At 40.5% G+C, this 20,492-nt stretch overlaps 1 protein-coding gene across 8 annotated transcripts in view; it reads right to left on the bottom strand.

The window, feature by feature from the left end:
* Window positions 1-20,492, bottom strand: part of tfcp2l1 (transcription factor CP2-like 1) — a 53,737-nt gene that overhangs the window by 9,761 nt on the left and 23,484 nt on the right. For 5 of the 8 annotated variants that reach the window (XM_059970316.1, XM_059970317.1, XM_059970321.1 and 2 more), the window contains 9 exons: window positions 19,543-19,649; window positions 18,986-19,138; window positions 17,742-17,852; window positions 15,013-15,101; window positions 11,282-11,330; window positions 11,071-11,164; window positions 8,922-9,012; window positions 5,007-5,113; window positions 1,851-1,993 (listed from right to left, as the gene is read on the bottom strand). In XM_059970316.1, the coding sequence (XP_059826299.1) occupies window positions 1,851-1,993; window positions 5,007-5,113; window positions 8,922-9,012; window positions 11,071-11,164; window positions 11,282-11,330; window positions 15,013-15,101; window positions 17,742-17,852; window positions 18,986-19,138; window positions 19,543-19,649 (944 nt within the window). Of the gene's footprint in view, window positions 1-1,850; window positions 1,994-5,006; window positions 5,158-8,921; window positions 9,013-11,070; window positions 11,165-11,281; window positions 11,331-15,012; window positions 15,102-17,741; window positions 17,853-18,985; window positions 19,139-19,542; window positions 19,650-20,492 lie in introns of those variants that run through there. The other 3 variants (XR_009512268.1, XR_009512269.1, XM_059970320.1) reach the window with 3 other exon arrangements.

The following is a 20,492-nucleotide window of genomic DNA, read 5'->3' as shown; positions in this document are numbered from 1 at the left end:
TGAAATCAGGCTAACAGTTCTCACCACCCAGGTTTGTAAACCATGTTGCTTGGCATCTCATACACTGTGACATTGCAGAAACCCGCCCACAGCCTCTGATAGCGTTGGTCTGTGCTCCCTTCTGCAGCACTACTCTGAATGATATTTTTGAAGCAATGAATATTTTTTTTAATAAGTACACTCAGCCTTAATTTTGCACTTTTGTTTTATAAAGTAAGCAGATTAAAACAGACTAAGTTAGGCCTATGAGAAAAGGAAGTGGGCAACAAGGAAGTAGCCAGCTCACTCCACTCAATATGAATGTGAAGCATTTTTCCACAAACAACGTAAAATTCCTACCCAAAGATAACGCACACTGCAATTTTGTAACATGGGAAATGTATAAAATATATCCATTTTAATAAACATATTTTTGTTCATTTCCTATGATTTATCCATCGCTTCACCAGAGGCATTATAAACTAAGAGGCAAGGTAATATGTTAATATATGGCTGTTGCATTTAATTTAACAGCCATCTGAAAACCCATGCTCCAGTATAATTTACACTGTGGAGCAACTCAACATTATTTGTGCCATCAGTGTGAACAAAGCTGCAGAGGATCCCTAATCCAAACCCAAACCAACAGCCTTAAAGAAGAGCATTCGATATTCATGCAGACACCATAATTGAACTGTTTCGATTTCAAGAAACTTACCACCGTAATTCAGTTTAGACAAACCATAATCAATCATTAGTGCCCCAATATCAGAAATAAACAGCTATAGCTACAGGAGTATGCACATAAATCTTAGTTTACCTGCCCCAGTATTAAGGTATAATTAACCTGTTTCCTTCAACGAAGTCCAACTAATATTTAAGTATTCATTACCATGATCGTGCAACTTTCAACATTGCAAAGAATGATTGTTATTTTTTTTAAGTTGCAGATTGTTATCCAACAGGCTATTGTGTAAGATCTACTATGGGTCAAGGTTATCTGCAGATGATTTCTTGCTTTAAATATAAGAGGTGAATGAGAAAGGCCAACTTCATTGTTCAAGACACCACAGCGATTACGGAGGACACATAAGCAAGATTTACCAAACTCTGATTTAGATGATGAATATAATTTGATTTTGTTTTTCAAAATACCTTAAGATTGCAGAAGTCCAAGGGGGTAAAAATAATTTTGGAGGATATAGAGAGAGAGAGGCTCAAGGTGGGCTGGGAAAGAGAAGGGAGAAGGGAAACAAGAGAAGGGGAGAGAGAGGAAAGGAGGAAATGGGAAAAATGAACTGGTTTTTGTATGCAACACACGCAAAATGCTGGAGGAACTCAGCAGGTCAGACAGCATCTATGGAAATGAATAAACAATCAATGTTTCGGGCTGAGTCCCTTCTTCAGGACTGAGAAGGAAGAGAGAAGATGCTAGAATAAAAAGGTGGGGGGGGGGAGGAGGAGGAGGATAGCTAGAATGTGACAGGTGAAACCTGGTGTGTAGGAAAGGTAAAGGGCTGGAGGTGAAGGAATCGGATACGAGAGAAGAGTGGACCATAGGAGAAAGGGAAGGAGGAAGGGACCCGGGAGAAATGATAGGCAGATGGGAAGATGTTTAATAATAAAGTGGGGAATAAAGAAAGAGGGCAGGGTGAGGGAATTTTTCTTTTATTTTTGTTTGCTTGCGCAGTTAGAGGTAATAGCCCAGTAAAGAAATAACTAATACTTGGAACCTCAAAATGGTTTGAAATTGATGCAATTCAGGAGTATTCAAATCCCAACAGAAGATTCAACAGAAAGAAAACATTTTTCTGTAAAGTCGAGTGTTGTCTCAGCTGCCATTCTGTGCATGGACCTCTCTCAGATCTCACCTCATCACTGACAAGCACGTGGATCCCACTGGGTCCCTGTCTGTAGATCTGGTTAATCTGCTGCGGAGAAATGCTGTACATTTTTGCTATTTTCTCAGTTAATTCTACCGCTGTCAGCTCTTCCAAAAAGATTGCATGGAATACTGGAGAAACCGGGAAAAAGAATTTTATCACATAAACAACAGTTCAAAAAAGAAACACAATATATATTTGGATTCGTTTCGTTCCCCATTTCTCCCGATAATCCAACTCATGGTTTTGCATGGTACTGTGGGTGTTCGTAGGCCTTCTGTATCTCAAAGAATGAATTCTTCATGGTCTCTTTAGCAAATGATCCATAAAACACTAGCTGCACCTCTGAATTATACAGCCCCTGAGGAAGTCATATCGTGCATGCACAAGCTCTTTACCAAATGCTGCACAATCCATCCATGTCCCACCATCTCCCCTCCATCCTGCAAAATATTTTAGAGTATTCATTGCATAACTTTTTGCAAATTGCTATCGATTCTTCCACTCTCCAGCGCGCATTAGATCAGAAAAGTTCAATGCAAGAAAATGTGACTTCTCGTTTTCCCTCTGGAAGGATTTTTTTTTTCGTTCTCTACTCTATCAACACTTCTATTAAGCTTCTATCATTAGCAAAGAGAGGAATGTTAACTTCCTGCACATAACCAAATCTCTCAGCGTTTGTATCTTTTTGGTAAACTTTTGCACCTCTCCAAGACTTTGGCATTCGTCCTAGAATGTCGAACATAATGCTCCAGTGGAGGCTAAATACTATTTGTAAAATATTAGCATGACATCCTCATCTTTGTCATAAATGCAATTACTTAAACGGTCCAGGATCCTGCAGTAGATAGACAGCCCTCTCTTTTCAGAGGTTGTCCCATCCTTGCTAACCTATCTTAAACTCGCTCCAATACAGTATACTATTGTTTTTTTTACAATACAATGACCAAAGCGGAAATGTTTTGTCTGCATCATAAACAAAGATCAATACAGTCTTTCAATTCTAACCAAGCTGCAGACCCCTCAGTTTTGACATTAGTATGCCCCAAGACATTACTTAGCTGTATATACCAAACTGCTTTGTTTCCCCAATTCCAAATAGATTCTTACTTTCAAATTAGTACTTCATATGAAAGAAAGATTCTATTTGGCACTGAATCCTTAAATTTCTTAACAAAATGCACAGATTCATGCTTATTTCATAGTAGCATTTAGTTTAAACTGACTTGCCTCACTCTTCCATTCAGAATGTACTACTTCACAATTTTCTGCATTATTTTATCTTTCAGGTTGCTTTCCTTGCCTGTTCTTTCCCTTGGCATCCGTCTGTCACCATTCCTGTAATCCCACAAATCTAGTCATTTTCCCCAACTAGTTCATTCTGTACCATGATATCTAATGCTTTCTGAATGTTCACATATGCATTTTAATTGAATGACCTTCCTCAACCTCCTGAGCTTCATATCTGGGAATCAAAGCAAGATCACTAGATATGGTTTGCCTTTATACTAATTATTATGGGCTGCTATTTACTAGCCCATAACAATTAGCTTTGTCCCAGATTACCAACTCTAAACGGCATCAAAATTTATCTTTGGCTTTATTTTTTTAATTCAAATATAGTGTGAAACAGGCCCTTCCGGCCCTTCGAGCTGCATAGCCCAGTAATCCCCAATTTAACCATCGCCCAATCAGGCGACAACTTACAATGACCAATTAACCTACCAACCGATAGGTCTTTGGACTGTGGGAGGAATCCGGAGCACTCAGAGAAAACCCACGCATTCCACAGGGAGAATGTACAGACTCCTTTCCGATGACGTTAGAATTGAACTGTGAACTCTGAATTCTGACGCCTCGAGCTGCAATAGCGTGGTGCTAACTGCTACGCTACCACTGCACCCATTAACACACAATACAGCAGCAGTTGTACAATATATCCCGCTTCCAAAATTCGATTCTGCTGACTTATATTGCAAGTACTAATTTCATAAGTTTGTATCCTTATGTTTTTACGTTTCCATTTCCAACCAGTCTGTAGTTACTGGGTTTACAGCTCTCCCCTTACACCTGCACTTCCATCAATATCCTTTACAGACTGGGAGACCTTTCTTCATTATCTACAGCCAAACTTCCAATCACTTCCTTTTAATCCATACACCCCATTCAAATTCTAAAACTACCCCCTCTTCCTTTACGGTGACTTTAAATCTTCAAACTGTAGCAGTGGACATTATTCTGCTCTTAATACACTTTTAAAATTTGCATCGTATTTCTTTAAATTCTCTCCCTTTATGACTTTTGCGAAGCGCAAGTTCCTGAAGCCACTCTTCAAATTCAGAAGATTAGCATTAGAACTAATTCACATATCTGAATCTACTGATTCAATGATTTTGTGTGCCCAAAACAACGCCTCTTCTATGACATCACTAAGGTGCCCTACAGTGTGTTAATAATTTACTTCATCGTCCTTTTTCGCATGGTCGTGAGACGTGTTGCTGTTCTGTTAACCTTCCTGTTGATGTACAGATTTCAGAATGATAAGTAACCATAACCCAGCCCATTATTGTTGGCCGGATCTCTGCAGTATGGTTTTAATTCCAACTCTGCTGAAATATCACACATTCAGTCTGAATGCATGACTGTTATTGTAAATTATCTTAATTTCATCTATCCTTTCCTTCTACCATTCCTTGAACCCCAATGAAGACAGCATTGAATATATTATGTTAACAATCTCTCTTACAGCAGTTAACCAGTATAATAGCTCTGTGTAGAGAGAAGATCTCAGAACATGGTAAAGCTAGTGAAGGAGCTCAATACTGAAGTTCTTACGTCCAGCAACATAGCTCTTCCAAAGAGGAATAATGACAGTAGTTACTGAGTCACTGTCATTGCAGAAGCAGGAAGCTCTGCAAAGAAATACTTCTGCAAACTGTTTTTTCTTTCCATTTGCTTGTTTCATCTATATCCCCAAAACCCTAAGTGTGTTTTCCGGTGACAGGGTGGCTGGGGTCAGTGTTGCAAACCGGGGAGTTTGTAAAAAGAACTTCATTTAATTGAATATCTAACCTCCTTCCGGCTCTGTTAGGCTTGTTCAAGGAAACACTTGTCCTAAGGGTAGGAATAACAGGACATACGTACCATATGAAGTGTCGACAACTCCTCTGCTCTGCTGTTTGTGAGGATTATTCTCAAGATACTGCTCAGGGCTCTGACACAAATAAATGGTCAGTTTTGGACGGATGTTTCTGTAATCACAGGTTGCGGAAGTATGGTCATTAGCTTCACTGCTCTAGAACAGAAGTTCATTTAACAGTTTATTACCAGGTGCAGAGTATTACATGTTTATGCAACAGCTTCTGAACAAGGCAACATACTTGACATTCCATTCACTACAAAATCTTCTATTTGCAATGTGATACTTCGCTGAGACGGCAGCACAGGCTGTAATAGACCAGACACTTGTTTCATTGTGCAACCTTTACTCAATTGGTGGTGCTCCTGGTCCTTTGTTCGAAGTCTGCTCTGAAGATCTGAACACAGAAATCTAGGCAGCAGCACAGTGAGAACGTAACACTTAATTTTAAAAAAAATTCTTTCACAGGTCACTTATGTCCTTGCCAGCATTTATTGCACATCCCCAATTCTTCCAGAGAAAAGGGCCATAAATCATTACCTTGACAACAAGGAGACTTCAGTCATAACCCTATTAATCTGAAGATTACTCCAAATCATTCTGGGTAAGGATAGCAAATTAATATCCCTCTAGGTGTAAGACATTACTGAACCAAATGTGGTTTAAAAGAAACCCCTGATTTTATTTTTTTTAAATTCATGTTGAAAATTTCTCAATAGTGAAATGCATCATTTGCGTCAAATCAAATTAGCACAATCGTTGGTGATGTGTTTTGCCAAAAACGACACGTTTCACTGTATCTTTCAACTTATCTGTTTAAATAAAGTTAATCTTTAATAATAAAAAAAACAATTCCCAGTGTGTTCAATTAATTGAACTTAAATTTACCAAATGTAATCCGGATTAGAAATCATGATCACTAGTTCAGTAATTATTTAGTTTACTGATGGCACCGTAATCCTTATCGTTTTTTTGATGAGACTCTTATTATTAAATTTCTGCACTTGACCATGGAGAAATAGAGAATTAATGTTTCAGGTCAGTGACCCTTACTCTTTCCACAGTCACCACTGGACCTGTAACAGTATTTATGGTATTTCTGTCAGATATGGACCATTTGATGCAGATGCTTTTCCTTGCATGAACATGGGAACAGCTGTCATTATCATTTTACTGTAAGTGGGAGCTTGCTGTGAGCAATTTTGGCTGCCAAGCTTCAGCAACTGTAATTCCAACATATTGAATTGGATGCAAAAAAGTCAGTATCCTGAGAGATAAAATATACCATTCTTTTTCAGTCTAACTATTTATTAATCAAAGTTAACTTCCAGAGGAGATGGCAAGTAGATCCCTTAAAGCACATCCTCCAATCTCTGAAATTATTTCATAGAAAATACAACTTAAAATCACAGTAAGGACTGTATTGTAAAGGGATCATCTTCATGCTTGTTGAGTTTATCACCACCACTGTGGCCTGCAGATCTGGCTGCAGGAGCTTTGATTACCACTATGAGAGTATACCATAAGACTGCAACACTGCAGGAACATGAAACTAAGTTGAACACCGGGGTAGGATTCATGAAGAGCGGTGACAAGTGGTGATTGCTTCTCATTCAGAGGTTTGTGATGGTGCTATATATTGGTCCACTTACTGGCAATACTGTAGTATTTTACATCTGTGGAGATGGTATAAAATTGAGCATTTGGGAAGAGGGGAGGTACTTTGGTGGCTTCTCGGGACTTCACTATTTGCCTGGTTGTGAGCAGCAGCACAGTGCAGCAGAACGGAAGGTGTGCTGCAGTGAAAGGGGCCCCCACACACAAAGATAAGTATTTTAGTGCTTGCTCTATTCTGTCTTAATAAATGTTGGTTGTAGGTCTAAATAGATCATCGGTGTTGGTGCCATTCTGTCTCATTAAGTTGGATCTGAGAAACTATTGTTTTAATAATAACAGAAATTTGTTCCATTTGATGTGGAGTTTAGTTCACATCCACTACTTGAGTAGGGGAAAAGCGTACTATACAACGTATGATATACCTGTAACTTGATATACCCGTAACTTGATATACCCATGATATATCTATACCTGTGATATACCTATACCTGTACCACTATTTGAGTCAGGAAAGGATGTACTATAACCATATAACCATATAACAATCACAGCACGGAAACAGGTCATCTCGGCCCTCCTAGTCCGTGCCGAACTCTTAATCTCACCTAGTCCCATCTACCCGCAGTCAGCCCATAACCCTCCACTCCTTTCCTGTCCATATACCTATCCAATTTTACCTTAAATGACACAACTGAACTGGCCTTTACTACTTCTACAGGAAGCTCATTCCACACAGCTATCACTCTCTGAGTAAAGAAATACCCCCTCGTGTTTCCCTTAAACTTCTGCCCCCTAACTCTCAAATCATGTCCTCTCGTTTGAATCTCCCCTACTCTCAATGGAAACAGCCTATTCACGTCAACTCTATCTATCCCTCTCAAAATTTTAAATACCTCGATCAAATCCCCCCTCAACCTTCTACGCACCAATGAATAGAGACCTAATTTGTTCAACCTTTCTCTGTAACTTAAGTGCTGAAACCCAGGTAACATCCTAGTAAATCGACTCTGCACTCTCTCTAATTTATTGATATCTTTCCTATAATTCGGTGACCAGAACTGCACACAATATTCCAAATTTGGCCTAACCAATGCCTTGTACAATTTTAACATTACATCCCAACTTCTGTACTCAATGCTTTGATTTATAAAGGCCAGCATTCCAAAAGCCTTCTTCACCACCCTATCTACATGAGACTCCACCTTCTAGAAACTATGCACTGTTATTCCTAGATCTCTGTTCCTCTGCATTCCTCAATGCCCTACCATTTACCCTGTATGTTCTATTTGGATTATTCCTGCCAAAATGTAGAACCTCACACTTCTCAGCATTAAACTCCATCTGCCATCGTTCAGCCCATTCTTCTAACCAGCATAAATCTCCCAGCAAGCTTTGAAAACCAACCTCATTATCCACAACACCTCCTACCTTAGTATCATCGGCATACTTACTAATCCAATTTACCACCCCATCATCCAGATCATTTATGTATATTACAAACAACATTGAGCCCAAAACAGATCCCTGAGGCACCCCGCTAGTCACCGGCCTCCATCCCGATAAACAATTATCCACCACTACTCTCTGGCATCTCCCATCTAGCCACTGTTGAATCCATTTTATTACTCCAGCATTAATACCTAACAACTGAACCTTCTTAACTAACCTTCCATGTGGAACTTTGTCAAAGGCTTTGCTGAAGTCCATATAGACTACATCCACTGCCTTACCCTCGTCAACATTTGTCAACCTCGTCAAATGTATGATACACCTATAGCTTGGTCAGATGTAATAGTACACAAAAAAGAATGGAAGGATTTAGCCTTCATCAAAAGGTGTGGAAAATGAGTTTGAACAAAAAGGTAGGTTTTCAATAATCTATATATTAAAAAGCAAGGACAGGAGAAAGAAGGAACTGTGCTTATGCAAGTGTCTGCAAATTATAGTCAGAATGCTCCACAGGGCATCAGTATGCAGAGTACAAATTGTTCAATGTCAGCTTTGTAATCATCCTGTCAGTGAGGTCTGGATGGAGGGCGGATAGAACTGAGATCAGGAGGATGACTGCCAGAGCTGGTTGGGCAGAAGGGCCAATAATACTTGAGCTAAAATATAGAACTTTATATTTTATATATAGTATAAAATACTTTGAGGAGCCACGAGGAGCTAGAGAAAGACAGCTAGTCAAGTTTGGGGAACTTGTATGCTTATGGAAGGAAATGACATGGCACATTTACCTTCTATGCTTCTGCACAATGTACTTACAGAAATGAAGTTTCTTTCAACAAAGTTTTGTCACTCACCTTCCCTTGATTACATTAAAGAGTCTGATTCCATCTGCAGGACCACAGATCTGGATGAAGTCCTCTTTAGACATTTTCAACATATCTGCACCTAAGGAATTCATTAAAATATTAACCTGAGAGCTTATAATTGCAGGAGAGTAAAAGCAACATTATGTACAATGGAAGAATGTTAGTGGAGTTTATGCAAGGTTAATGGAAAAGAGCAAATAATAATACCGAATTAATTAGGTTCTTGCATAACTGCTTAACCTTCAACAACTTGAACAACAACTTTAAGCCTTGGCAAATATTGGGCATTCAGATCTAATCCATGTTACTTTCTTTAAAAAACAAAACACATAATAAAGTTAATGTAACATTTCCATCAGGACCCTGTAGAGAACAATATAGTATTTAACGTTCTTTAAGCTTCTTAATCTCATGTTGTTAGCATTTTTTTTTAAATTTGCTCAAATGACCTTCCTTTGCACTTTATGAGGACAGAACAAGTACGCATACACAGTGAATGGTAAGGCACTGAGGTGTGTGGTAGGACAGAGACATGAGAATAAACACCCATAATTTTCTTTATAAATGTATTTTTTTACAAAATTACAAGATCCTGCTGGTCATTAAGAATTTACAAGTATTGCAGGCCTACCCATCGGTGAGATGCTGGTTGGCGGAGAAACTGAAGGAGTTGGGCTTGGTGCAGTGTTACTGCCTGCTTACAGAGAGACGTTGGTGTGCGAAGGAATTGTGCAGTCTAACAGTGAGCGATCGTCTTAGTCATTTTTCAGGTGGTTGCAAAGCCCTGTGGAACATTGGCGGTATGGAATGCTGCAAGTCCGATCCACTGCTTTATTGGCAGGCAATGGGGAACTGCTGGGCCTTGTTTACAGTGAGGACCAGGCACCAAGCCATGGTGTCGCCTGTTTGCAGCTGCCCAGAGAGAGGCTTCAAAGTCGGAGACTCCACCAGAGTGGTAGGTGCTTAGCATCCATGCTAGAATCGGTGCTGCCAACCCCTCCCAGAGTCCACTTGGCAAAAGACAAGCTGTCTTGCGTCCAACAGCAGACTGCTGCAATATTCATGGACTCGGACTATATATATATATCTTTTTTTATGTGTGACTGCATTGTACTGCTGTCTTACATGTGCTATATGTGCCTTGTACTGTGAATGACTGTTGGTATTGTGTTTTGCACCTTGGCCCCGGAGAACACTGTTTCATTTGGCTGTATTCGCGGAAGGCTGAATAACAATTAAACTAGAACTTAAATTGCTTGAAAGTGGCATCGCTGGTAAATAGGGTCTAGAGAGAGAGGATCTGCCACATAGGCTTTCAGAAATCAAGGAATTGGAATGTTATGCTGAAGTTGTATGTAGCAGTCTGGAGTTGGTTTTTATGCGCAGTTCTGGTCACCCACCTATAGGAAAGACATCAAACATCAAGACTTGAAAGACTGCAGAGAAAAACTACAAACATGTTGCTGGGGATTTGAGTTATAGGGAACTACTGAATAGGTTAGATCTTTATTCAATGGAGTCCAAGAGCATGAGGGGAGATCTTACTGAGGCATACAACATTATGAAGAGTATGGATAGGGTGAATACAAGCAGGCTTTTTCCCCCTTGGGTTGGGTGAGGCTATTAAGGGAGCTCATAGGTTTAGAGTGAAAGGTAAAATACTTAAGGGGAATCCTTCACTTCAAAGAGTATGGAAGGAACTGATGGATATGTGTTCAATTGTAATGTTTAAGAGAAGTTTAGATAGGTACATAGATGGGAGGTTAATGCAGGGCCATGACCAGTGTGCAGGTAGATTAGACTAGTCTAAGAGCCATGCTGGCACAGAAGAGATGGGCCAAAGGGCCTGTTTCTTTGCTATGGTGCTCTATGACTATATGCTGGCACAGTGAAAATGGGAAGGAATGGTGTCATCATCCTTACTAAGTGGTGGCACCCAAGATTTGGAAAGCAAAAGTAGAGGCGTGGTAGGATGCCACACACACACTGCCAGAGCTGTGGACAGAGGCAACTGAAGACACAGCCACCACTGGCCAACGCTCAAGCTGGTTCGATTGGCCTGAAGATGCCAGGAAAGGTTAGTACTCTAGATTGAGAGAGATTCCAGAGCTTGTGTCAATTCTAGATTATCTCTCACCTGAGAAATTAACAAATAACTGGCAGAAAGATGAGAACCGGTTTCTGGTCAGCCATTGTTGTACATCCTGGTTGGAGGCTGTGGGCAACAGATACTGAATGGCAAAAAGAGAAAAAAAAAGATCTTAACCCAAAAAGTAAATGGATCGTAGACCAGAAAACACAAAACAAATATACAAAAAAAAACTTAACAAACTCTTACAACTACTTACTTCAGTACTCAAAGGTAGGACCTCTTCCTGGTTTGTCGGTAAACAATTTCTGAATATTCAGGCAGAAAGAAGAAATTGGTAAGTGAAGGTGCAACTTATGGAATAAAGCAAACACCACAAACTTATCTACAAAGGCTGTGGACAATCTGCAATCTAAATATCTTTCATATTATCCAGAACTCAGAATACTGTATATATTAGATCTGTAGTGCTAAACCATCTTCTATCAATAAATAATATTGCTTTACTGAAACGGCAAAATGAGTAAAATTAAAGTGAGGGTTGTTCCCTCAAAAGGATTACCATTGTGGTTGAACATGCTACCCACTCATCTCTAAGTCAAATCCCAAAGCCTCTGTTACAGTACCCAATACAGGAAGAGAACAAGAAGTGAGTGTTACATCATTGGCTGCAGCTGGTGGAACGGAAGGAGAATAGCCAGTATTCTTGTTCCTTTCTCACAATGCTGCTGAAAACTGCTGTCAACCTGCAAACATGTGCCCTCAAATGCCTATCCAGTTCCCTTCTGTTCCTTCCACTGAGTATTTTAAGTATTCTTACATAAAAAGATTTGTCCTTACATCTACCCATTGCTTCCTCTCAAGAAAAATCTGTGTTCTTTGGTCCTTGAACTAAGTGCTATTGGAAACAGCTTCCATTTCGTCCCATATAAAATTTCCCTGTTCACTCGCACTTTTACCAAATCCCCTCTGAACATTTACTATTGCACTCACATTTTCCCACTTTAGACATGTAACTGATTGAAATAGCTCAGCTGTGGTTGAACCAATGTTTCATAAACACCAACTTATTTTTCTTTACATTTTATTTATGTCAAGCACCTTTGATCCATCTACCACAAAATGTGGGCTTTCCCAGTGGCCATCCTTTTTAAATCCACCTTACATTCCCATTCTGTCAAGTCCGACCATGGCTTCCTCTACTGTCATGATGAGTCCACACTTGGAGGAGCAACACTTCATAGTCCATCTGGGTAGCCTCCAACCTGATGGCATGAACATCTATGTCTCTAACTTCTAGAAATTTCTCCTCCACTCCGCCATCTCTTTCCCCATTCTGGACATCCTTTACCCCTTCTCTTCTCCTCACTGCCCATGACCATCCTCATTCCCTTTCTCCCACAGCCCATGCCCTCTCCTATCAAATTTCTTCTTCTTCAATCAGTTACCTTTTCCACCTGTCAACACCAGGCTTCTTACCTTATCCGGCCTCACCTGATCTGCTGTCTTGTCCTCCTTCCCATCTCCCACCTTATTATTCTGGCTTCTTCCCCATTCCTTTCCAGTCCTGATGAAGGAACTCACTCCAAAATGCCAACTGTTCAATCTCTCCATAGATTTTGCCTGACCTGCTGCGTTCCTTCGGCAACCTTTTGTTTAGTCCTCTGGATTCCCAACATCAACAGAATCTCTTGCAATTATGACTCGCTTTTCTGTCCTCATTTATAAAGTCCAGAGGTCAATCCTTCATGAAGCCCATTCTCAGCAAGTCCTTCTACTTTCAAATATTAATGGACACATACACACAAGCCTCTTCTTGACATTTACAGATTAGTCATTTCACATTCTTTTGAATTAAATTACATTTGCAACTTGGCTGTCCATTCTGCATGTAAAGAGAAAGCACGTACAGGGTTCTGAGTTGGATGGTCAGCCATGATCATACTGAATGGCGGTGCAGGCTCGAAGGGCAGAATGGCCTACTCCTGCACCTATTTTCTATGTTTCTAAGACAAACCTTTGCATGATTCAAGTGCGTTAAGGGAAGGAGGATCAAAGAAAGAAATAAAGGATTAACTAGCAATCATCCTGAATAAAATACTTTTGAAAACTAGCACAGATCTGATCAACTGGGCATCATGATGGCGTAGTGATTTTAATACACTTTTACAGCTCGAGGTGTGCCGGAATTCAGAGTTCAATTCCGGCTCTGTTCTGCAAGGAGGCTCTGTACATGGAATGTGTGGGTTTTCCCCGGACGGTCCGGTTTCCTCCCACAGTCTGAAGACTGTAGTTAAGCAGCCATTGTAAACTGCCTTGTGATTAGGTTAGGGTTAATCAGGTTTGTCTGGGGCTGTTGGGATGGCACAGCTCGAAGGCCGGGAAGGGCCTATTCCGTGCGGTATCACTAAAATATTAAAAAGGGTTTCCAGCAAAACGAATAGCAAAAACACCAGCAAAAACAATTGCCCATCTTTTCAGTGTGTATCACTTTCTGAAAATACTCACAATGTTTGACCTGGCAGTAGGAGCTCTTCCAGGAAGTGCATGTTGTCAGAGAAATAAGACAACATTGCACAGCAATCTAGCTTGTGGGAGGATGCAGTCCCCTACAATCAGCTTCTACCCACTGTTGTAAAACTAATATACAGAGCCCAGGTATGATAACTTAGACTCTTGGCCTCACAGTCCACCTCATAATAACTTGCACCTTATTGCCTACCTGGATTGCAACTTTGCTGTTGTAGCGGCTGGATTTTATTCTGCATTCGTTTTACATCGTACTACCTGAATGCACTGTAACACACACACACACACAATGCTGGAGGAACTCAGCAGGTCAGGCAGCTTCTCTGAAAATGAATAAACAGTCGACTTTTTGGACAAGACCCTCCACCTTTTATTGCTCTCTGTGGGGATGCTCCCTAACCTGCCGAGTTCCTTTAGTATCTCGCGTCTGTAAGTCCGGATTTCCAGCACCTGAAGAGTGAGTGAGTAAGTGTGATCTGTATTATTAGCACATGTACTACGGTACATGCAAGCAACACACACAAAATGCTGGAAGAACTCAGCAGGCCAGGCCGCATCTGCGGAAAAGAGTACAGTCAGTGTTTTGGGCCGAGACCCTTCAGCAGGACTGGAGAAAAAAAGATGAGGAGTAGATTTAAAAGGTGGGGGGTGGGGAAGAGAGAAACACAAGGTGATAGGTGAAACTGGGAGAGGGATGAAGTAAATTGCTGGGAAGTTGTTTGGTGAAAGAGATATAGGGCTGGAGAAGTGGGGGGGGGGGGGGTTCTGATAGGTGAGGATAGAAGGCCATGGAAGAAAGAAAAATGGGGGATGAACACAAGAGGGAGGCAATGGACAGGCAAGGAGATAAGGTAAGAGAGAGAAAAGGGAATGGGGAATGATGAAGGAGAGGGTGGGGGAGGGGTTTGAGAAGTCAATGTTCATGCCAGCAGGTTGGAGGCTACCCAGACAGAATAAAAGATGATGGTCCTCCAACGTAAGCGTGGCCTCGTCATGACAGTAGAGGAGGCCATGAATAGACAGATTGGAATGGGAATGGGAAGTGGAATTAAAATGGGTGGGCATTGGAAGATCCTGCTTCTTCTGGCAGATGGAGCACAGGTGCTCGACGAAACAGTCTCCCAATCTACATCAGGTCTCACTGATATACGGGCAGCCACTCCGTATACAGTATATGACCCCCCAACAGGTATATGCAAGACAAGCTTTTCATTACAACTTGGTACACGTGACAATACTAAACCAATTTCAATGCACTGAAAAAGTGAAGATTAAATTGCCCTGATAGACCTCAAATTATGTTCAATTTCTACCTCCCCAGTCCTGACCATCATTCAGTAAATTATTCATTATAGTCAAATTACTTAGATGAGGTCATTACCTCACGTAGCTTTGCACTACAATTATTCGCTGCCAAAACAGTGAGAGTTGTGATTCTATAGAATATGGTACAGTACATACCCTTCATAGACACTGAAGCCAACGGGCAGAGAATTACAGCTGATGGAAGAATTATAGTTAAAGTACGGGCAATCGGGCCAAGGGGAGCACTGCAGAGGAGAATAGGGAGGATAGTTCAGTCAGTACGTCTCACAACACTTCTTTGCATTAATATTTTTTGTCACAGTAAATCAAACAGCTTTACACAGAAAGTGATGAGCAACTGCAACCACTGCTTCAATTTGTTTTTGTACAAAGACAGGTAAAACTTTAAAAAGAATAAAAGCTATTATGTATTTAAAACACACAAGCTTAAAAGAGGGAGAAGCTGGAGTCAAAGTGCAAAGATATATTGCGAACTTGGTATAAATAAGAGATCAGGATATGATGGCGAAGAGCTAACGCAGAATCAACAAAATAGTACAGGTCAGGCTGAAATAACATTACCTGCCATACTTATAGAGGTAGGGAGGTGTGAAGACATGAGATGAGAGGCTTTCATTATGAGGAAGGAGGAAAAGGGTAACTGTTCACAAGTCATAGTGATGTACATTGTGAGCAACTGAATTAAGTGAACAGTTTTGAGACTGAGAAGGGATGTTCTGGCACTGGGTAGGGTCCAGAGGAGGTTTACAAGAATGGTCCCAAGGAATTAAAGGGTTGGCATACAAGGGGTGTTTCATGGCTCTGGACCAGTACTTGCAGGAGCTTAGGAGAATGAGGGGGGGATCTCATTGAAACCTACCAAATATTGAAAGACCTGAACAGATTGGACATGAAGAGGATATTTCCTAGAGAAGACAAGTCTAGACTACAGGACACAATCTCTGAATAGAATTGCATCCCTTTGGAATTGAGATAACTTCAAATGTCTTTAGCCAGAGGATGGTGAACCTATGGAATTCATTGGCACAAATGGCTGCAGAGGTCAAGTCAAGCATAGTTAAAGTGCAGGTTGATAGGCTTGAATGGGGTTAAGAGGGAAAATAAACCAGCCATAAATAAATGGTGAAGAAGACTCAATGGGCTGAATAGGCTGATCCTGTTCCTATATCACATGGTCTTATAAGTGATTGTCAAAATGAAGAGGGAAATTTTAGTGAGGGGCCATCCTCTTTTTTAGCCAGCACAGGCATGCTAGCCTCTCTCTACAATGTACAATACAGGCCACCCATAAGCCTGACCGATGGACACATCTACGTGCCATCATATTATTAAATTCAAAATTCCGTCCTGCTGTATGTACTTGTTTTCGTTTCTGCAAATGGCAGAACAAGTTACTCCTCTCTCCACATTTGGCCATCGCTCTTCTTTGTCAGTTTTGAATGCTTTTGATGTTACTGATTATAGTGCTGTGGAAATACAATTACCATATTGAGTGTTGTTTTCTATTTCCCAATATACACCCAAAACTGACTTAGAGACGTGTATAAAAAGGAATCTGTTTGGTACCCAGGTACATGTGTCACTGAATAACCAGAGGAGGAAAATTCAACATCTCCAACTTAAAATAAAAAGATCCAGCCTTTAAATTTTAATTACTTTATCATCAAAAATCACTTCAACACATCAACAATCCAAAAAAATCAATTGCTATGCCTCACACAAGAGGATTAAAAAAAATTACAGTGACTATCCTCTGCCCACCGTTGGTTAATATAAAACTCCATTACTGAACCAAACCAGATCATTAATTTCTGGAATGTTAGCAAAGATGAATGGGTTCAAGAATTAACTGACTATACTTTTGGACAAGCACTAAACCACTGAGATTGGTTAATGTATTGAATGGACCTTCATTGCTAAAACATCATAATGCTGGCCAAATTTCAAAGTTTCAAATGTTTTCCCTCTTGGAAACTGACCCAAAAGAAATGCTATAATTCTTTACTTAACCTCGTACACATCATCTTGGTAACTACTTAAAAGACCATGTGACAGAGGAACACAATTAGGCCAGTCAGCCCATCGAGTCTTCTCCATCATTCAATTATGGGTGAAACATTTCTCTCTCAACCCCACTCTCCTACCTTTTCCCCGGAAATCTTGACGCCCTGACTAATCTAAAGCCCATGAATGTCAACTTAAAACATGTCTAATGTGGGAAAATGAGACAAGCTTGGGTAGGGTCACAGGTCAGCGTAAATGACAGCACAAGTGTGAATATATCTCTGCTCTTCAACTTCCCAATGCAACAACACGTTAAGACAGGTCAGTTTAGTGTGCCAGCAATGGAATGATACTTTAAGCTCTATATAGGTGATATGATTCAGTTTTCAAAATACATTTATTAATCACATTTCAAAAAGAACCCAACCATGGTTAATGGATATCTGATGGATAGGGGAATCAAGGGATATGGGGACAAGGCAGGGACTGGGTATTGATAGTGAATGATCAGCCATGATCTCAGAATGGCAGTGCAGACTCGAGGGGCCGAATGGTCTACTTCTGCACCTATTGTCTATTGTCTATTGTCAAGCAAATGCTGTTAGGAATGCACTTTCTTTAAAAAAACACTTGGAAGCAGAAAAATAAATTAACTGAAAAATTCCAAATCAACGAATAAGCAGTAATGGATAAATCTGTATTTATTTTCCTGATGCAACCGTAATATAGAACTTACGAGTCTACCAATAATCATTTTCTGTTAACATTAACATTCAGAGAAGCTTCCAAGTTAGTAGAATACATGCATGTGTCTTAATTTAATAGCTTCAACATTCTGATCCAAGCAAGAAACATCTGACCTCTGCAAGGATTGTCGTTTCGAATGACTGTTGATATTTTTCTCTCTCTTGGATTGTACGTTTTTCTATCTTTTCCCGGTCAGTCTTCTGTTTTCGATCAGCACCCTTAGGCTTTAAAAAGACACATGCCCATCACAATCACCTCGAAGCTTTGGCGAAAGTCAGTCAACTTAATTCAAGCAAACATTGAATCAAGCAGCAGATCCACAATAAATTATAAAAATCAGCATTTTCAGTAACTTTGCTTTAAAATGGTTTGAAAGAACAATTAGAAATAAAAGAATGGCATGTCAGATAGTGAGGCAAAGTAAATTTATAAATTTATCATTGGTCCAGGAGAGAGAGAAATTTATCACTGGTCCTCGGAAGACCCTGCAGGAGATAGAACCAATCGCCAACACTCCAACAACCTTTCAGCAGAAGTGACAGATTGTTCTTCTGTAGATTGTAAATATCAGATATATTTAGGCTTTTCAAGACAGTGACACTTCAAGAAGATCCAGTTGTGCCAAACAGCCCCTGCTCTAAAACTCATCACTGTCAAGGGTTAATTGGAGGCAAGTATAATTCCAAGATCTTAATTGTATCGGACACAGCAGACATTGTGGCTATAAACCATTCCAAGAATTAATTACAATATTAAAAAAAAAGGAATCTTATTACTTAATAAGCTCTACTTTCCGCTCATCAGCTTGGCCTGACACTACCTCTCCACTTTTTGTAAATGGCTCTATTGGCAGTAACCTCACACCTGCCGCAACATCATCGTGGAGGATATACAAGCACCTGAAGATCCACACTCAATGGTTCATTAACATCTTCTTCCACACCACCAACAGATCACTGAATGCTCCATAATTCCATTAACATTACCTCAGTTTTCCTTTATTTCTGTACTTTGTTTGGTAATTAATTGTAATTTTTTGTCTTTGCACAAAAGAAATGCAATTTTCATGCCACCTAAATCAATGATAATAAAGATGGTAATTACACATATATTGGGATGTTCCCATAACCAATTATCTCACTTTAAGGACTCTTTATCTCATGTTTTCATTAATTTATTTATATTTGCACAGTTTGTTGTCTTCAATGCTCTTGCTCTTTCATTGATCCTGTTTGCAGTTACCATTCTATAGATTTCCCGCAGGAAATAGAATCTCAGGGTTGTATGCAGTGACACGCATGTACTCTGATAATAAATCTTACTTGGAACTTTTGAAATTAAAATGTTGATTCCATACCTTAAACACTTTGATCTGGCAGCTGCCAGAGTGGAGGTGCTCTGTATATTCACCGTTCTCGTTTTGTTTGAATGTGTCAATCTGAATTCTGAAAGGAACTCCTTTCTCTCCACCGTGCTTCCTGGGAGTGAACTCAGTACTGATGCAGTGGACCTAAAATAAATAGTTAAAACACTTGCAAACATTCACCTGGCTTGCACTGTGTTGGCGAGGCCACGTGCTGGAAACCACATTCATCTCTTTACACCTGCTGTCAGACAGATACACTGGTTAACCGCAGACAAAGCTGGTCAGATCAAAGAAATAGTCATGTTTTGAGAAGGAAGTAGGATAATGGTTGGCAGACAGAGAACAAAGAACGACTGGTGCAGAGGCCGACTGTAACAACGAGCACAACAAGTGGAACTGTGAGTTCAGAATTAAGGGAAAAGGCTGAATAGTTAAACTTCAAGCAGAGTATGGGCTCCTCCTGTGCTTTGCCAGCAAACAATCCCTACGACCATTTTGCGTTGCATCAGAAGCTGCGGTGCATCGCGGGAGTGAGACAGTTACTCTACCTGAACAAAGACCGAAGTCCTTTTGGTGGGTTCCCAGAGAAACTCAACACAGTTTAGCTGCAGTGGATCTGCCCGAGGTTCCAGGATGCCGACCGACAGAGGCAAGTCTGTGAAAAGTTCCATTTTACAACAGACTCAAGACTTTTATCCCCCTACAGCACCATGTTTGATTGATTTCACTTCTTCAGCTAAGACAAATTAAGCAAGGCCCATGCAAAGCTACCGCTTGCCGAGGAGTGGGACCAGATGGGATTCAAGTCATTAACCTAACAAACATAGAGTTTGCAGAACAACCCACCGCCTCCCCCCCGCCACCTCCTCCCCACCTCCGAGGAATTAAAAGTCATAGATCCTTTGAATTAAACAACACAGAACAGGCGTTTCAGCCCAACTCACCCATGTGTCAGGCAGGCTCCTCCCAGTCTCCACCCAGCTACAAGAGTTATCTGCCGCTCATTTCCGACACATCACCTGCAGCCTATTTAAACCCTTGTTCACGCATTGAACCAGCCAGCCTCAACCAGCCTGCAGTTACCTTGTTGTGTTAAGTATTGGATCTTTGTTGTATTGTGGACTCTCATGACTTGCTATTTTGCTGCTTATTATTAATGTTATTGCTCACCGCTCAATCATTTCTGCTGCTCCCCATTCAGGTCAGGAATTCCTGACACCAAGCCGATCAAGCTACCCAACTCAGCTGGCTGCATAACTCTTTATTTAGCCCATGTTCTCCTACACTCTGCTATCCATGTAGCTATCCAAACGTCCTTTAAATGTCATAATTGGACCCACTTCAACTCCTTCCTCTGGCAGCTCATTCCATACACTCACTGCCTTCTCTGCCAAAAAGTAGACCCTTCAGTCTCTTTTAAATATTTTCCTCTCACTTTAAAACACTTCCTTCTGGTTTACCCCTGAGCTGGGTCAAAGACTGGCTTATCACCTTTATC

The sequence above is a fragment of the Hypanus sabinus genome, chromosome 5 (assembly GCF_030144855.1).
Source record: "Hypanus sabinus isolate sHypSab1 chromosome 5, sHypSab1.hap1, whole genome shotgun sequence".
Lineage (NCBI taxonomy): Eukaryota > Metazoa > Chordata > Chondrichthyes > Myliobatiformes > Dasyatidae > Hypanus > Hypanus sabinus.
The sequence above is the reverse complement of the archived record's forward strand: the minus strand, read 5'-3'. Positions and strand labels throughout refer to the sequence as shown.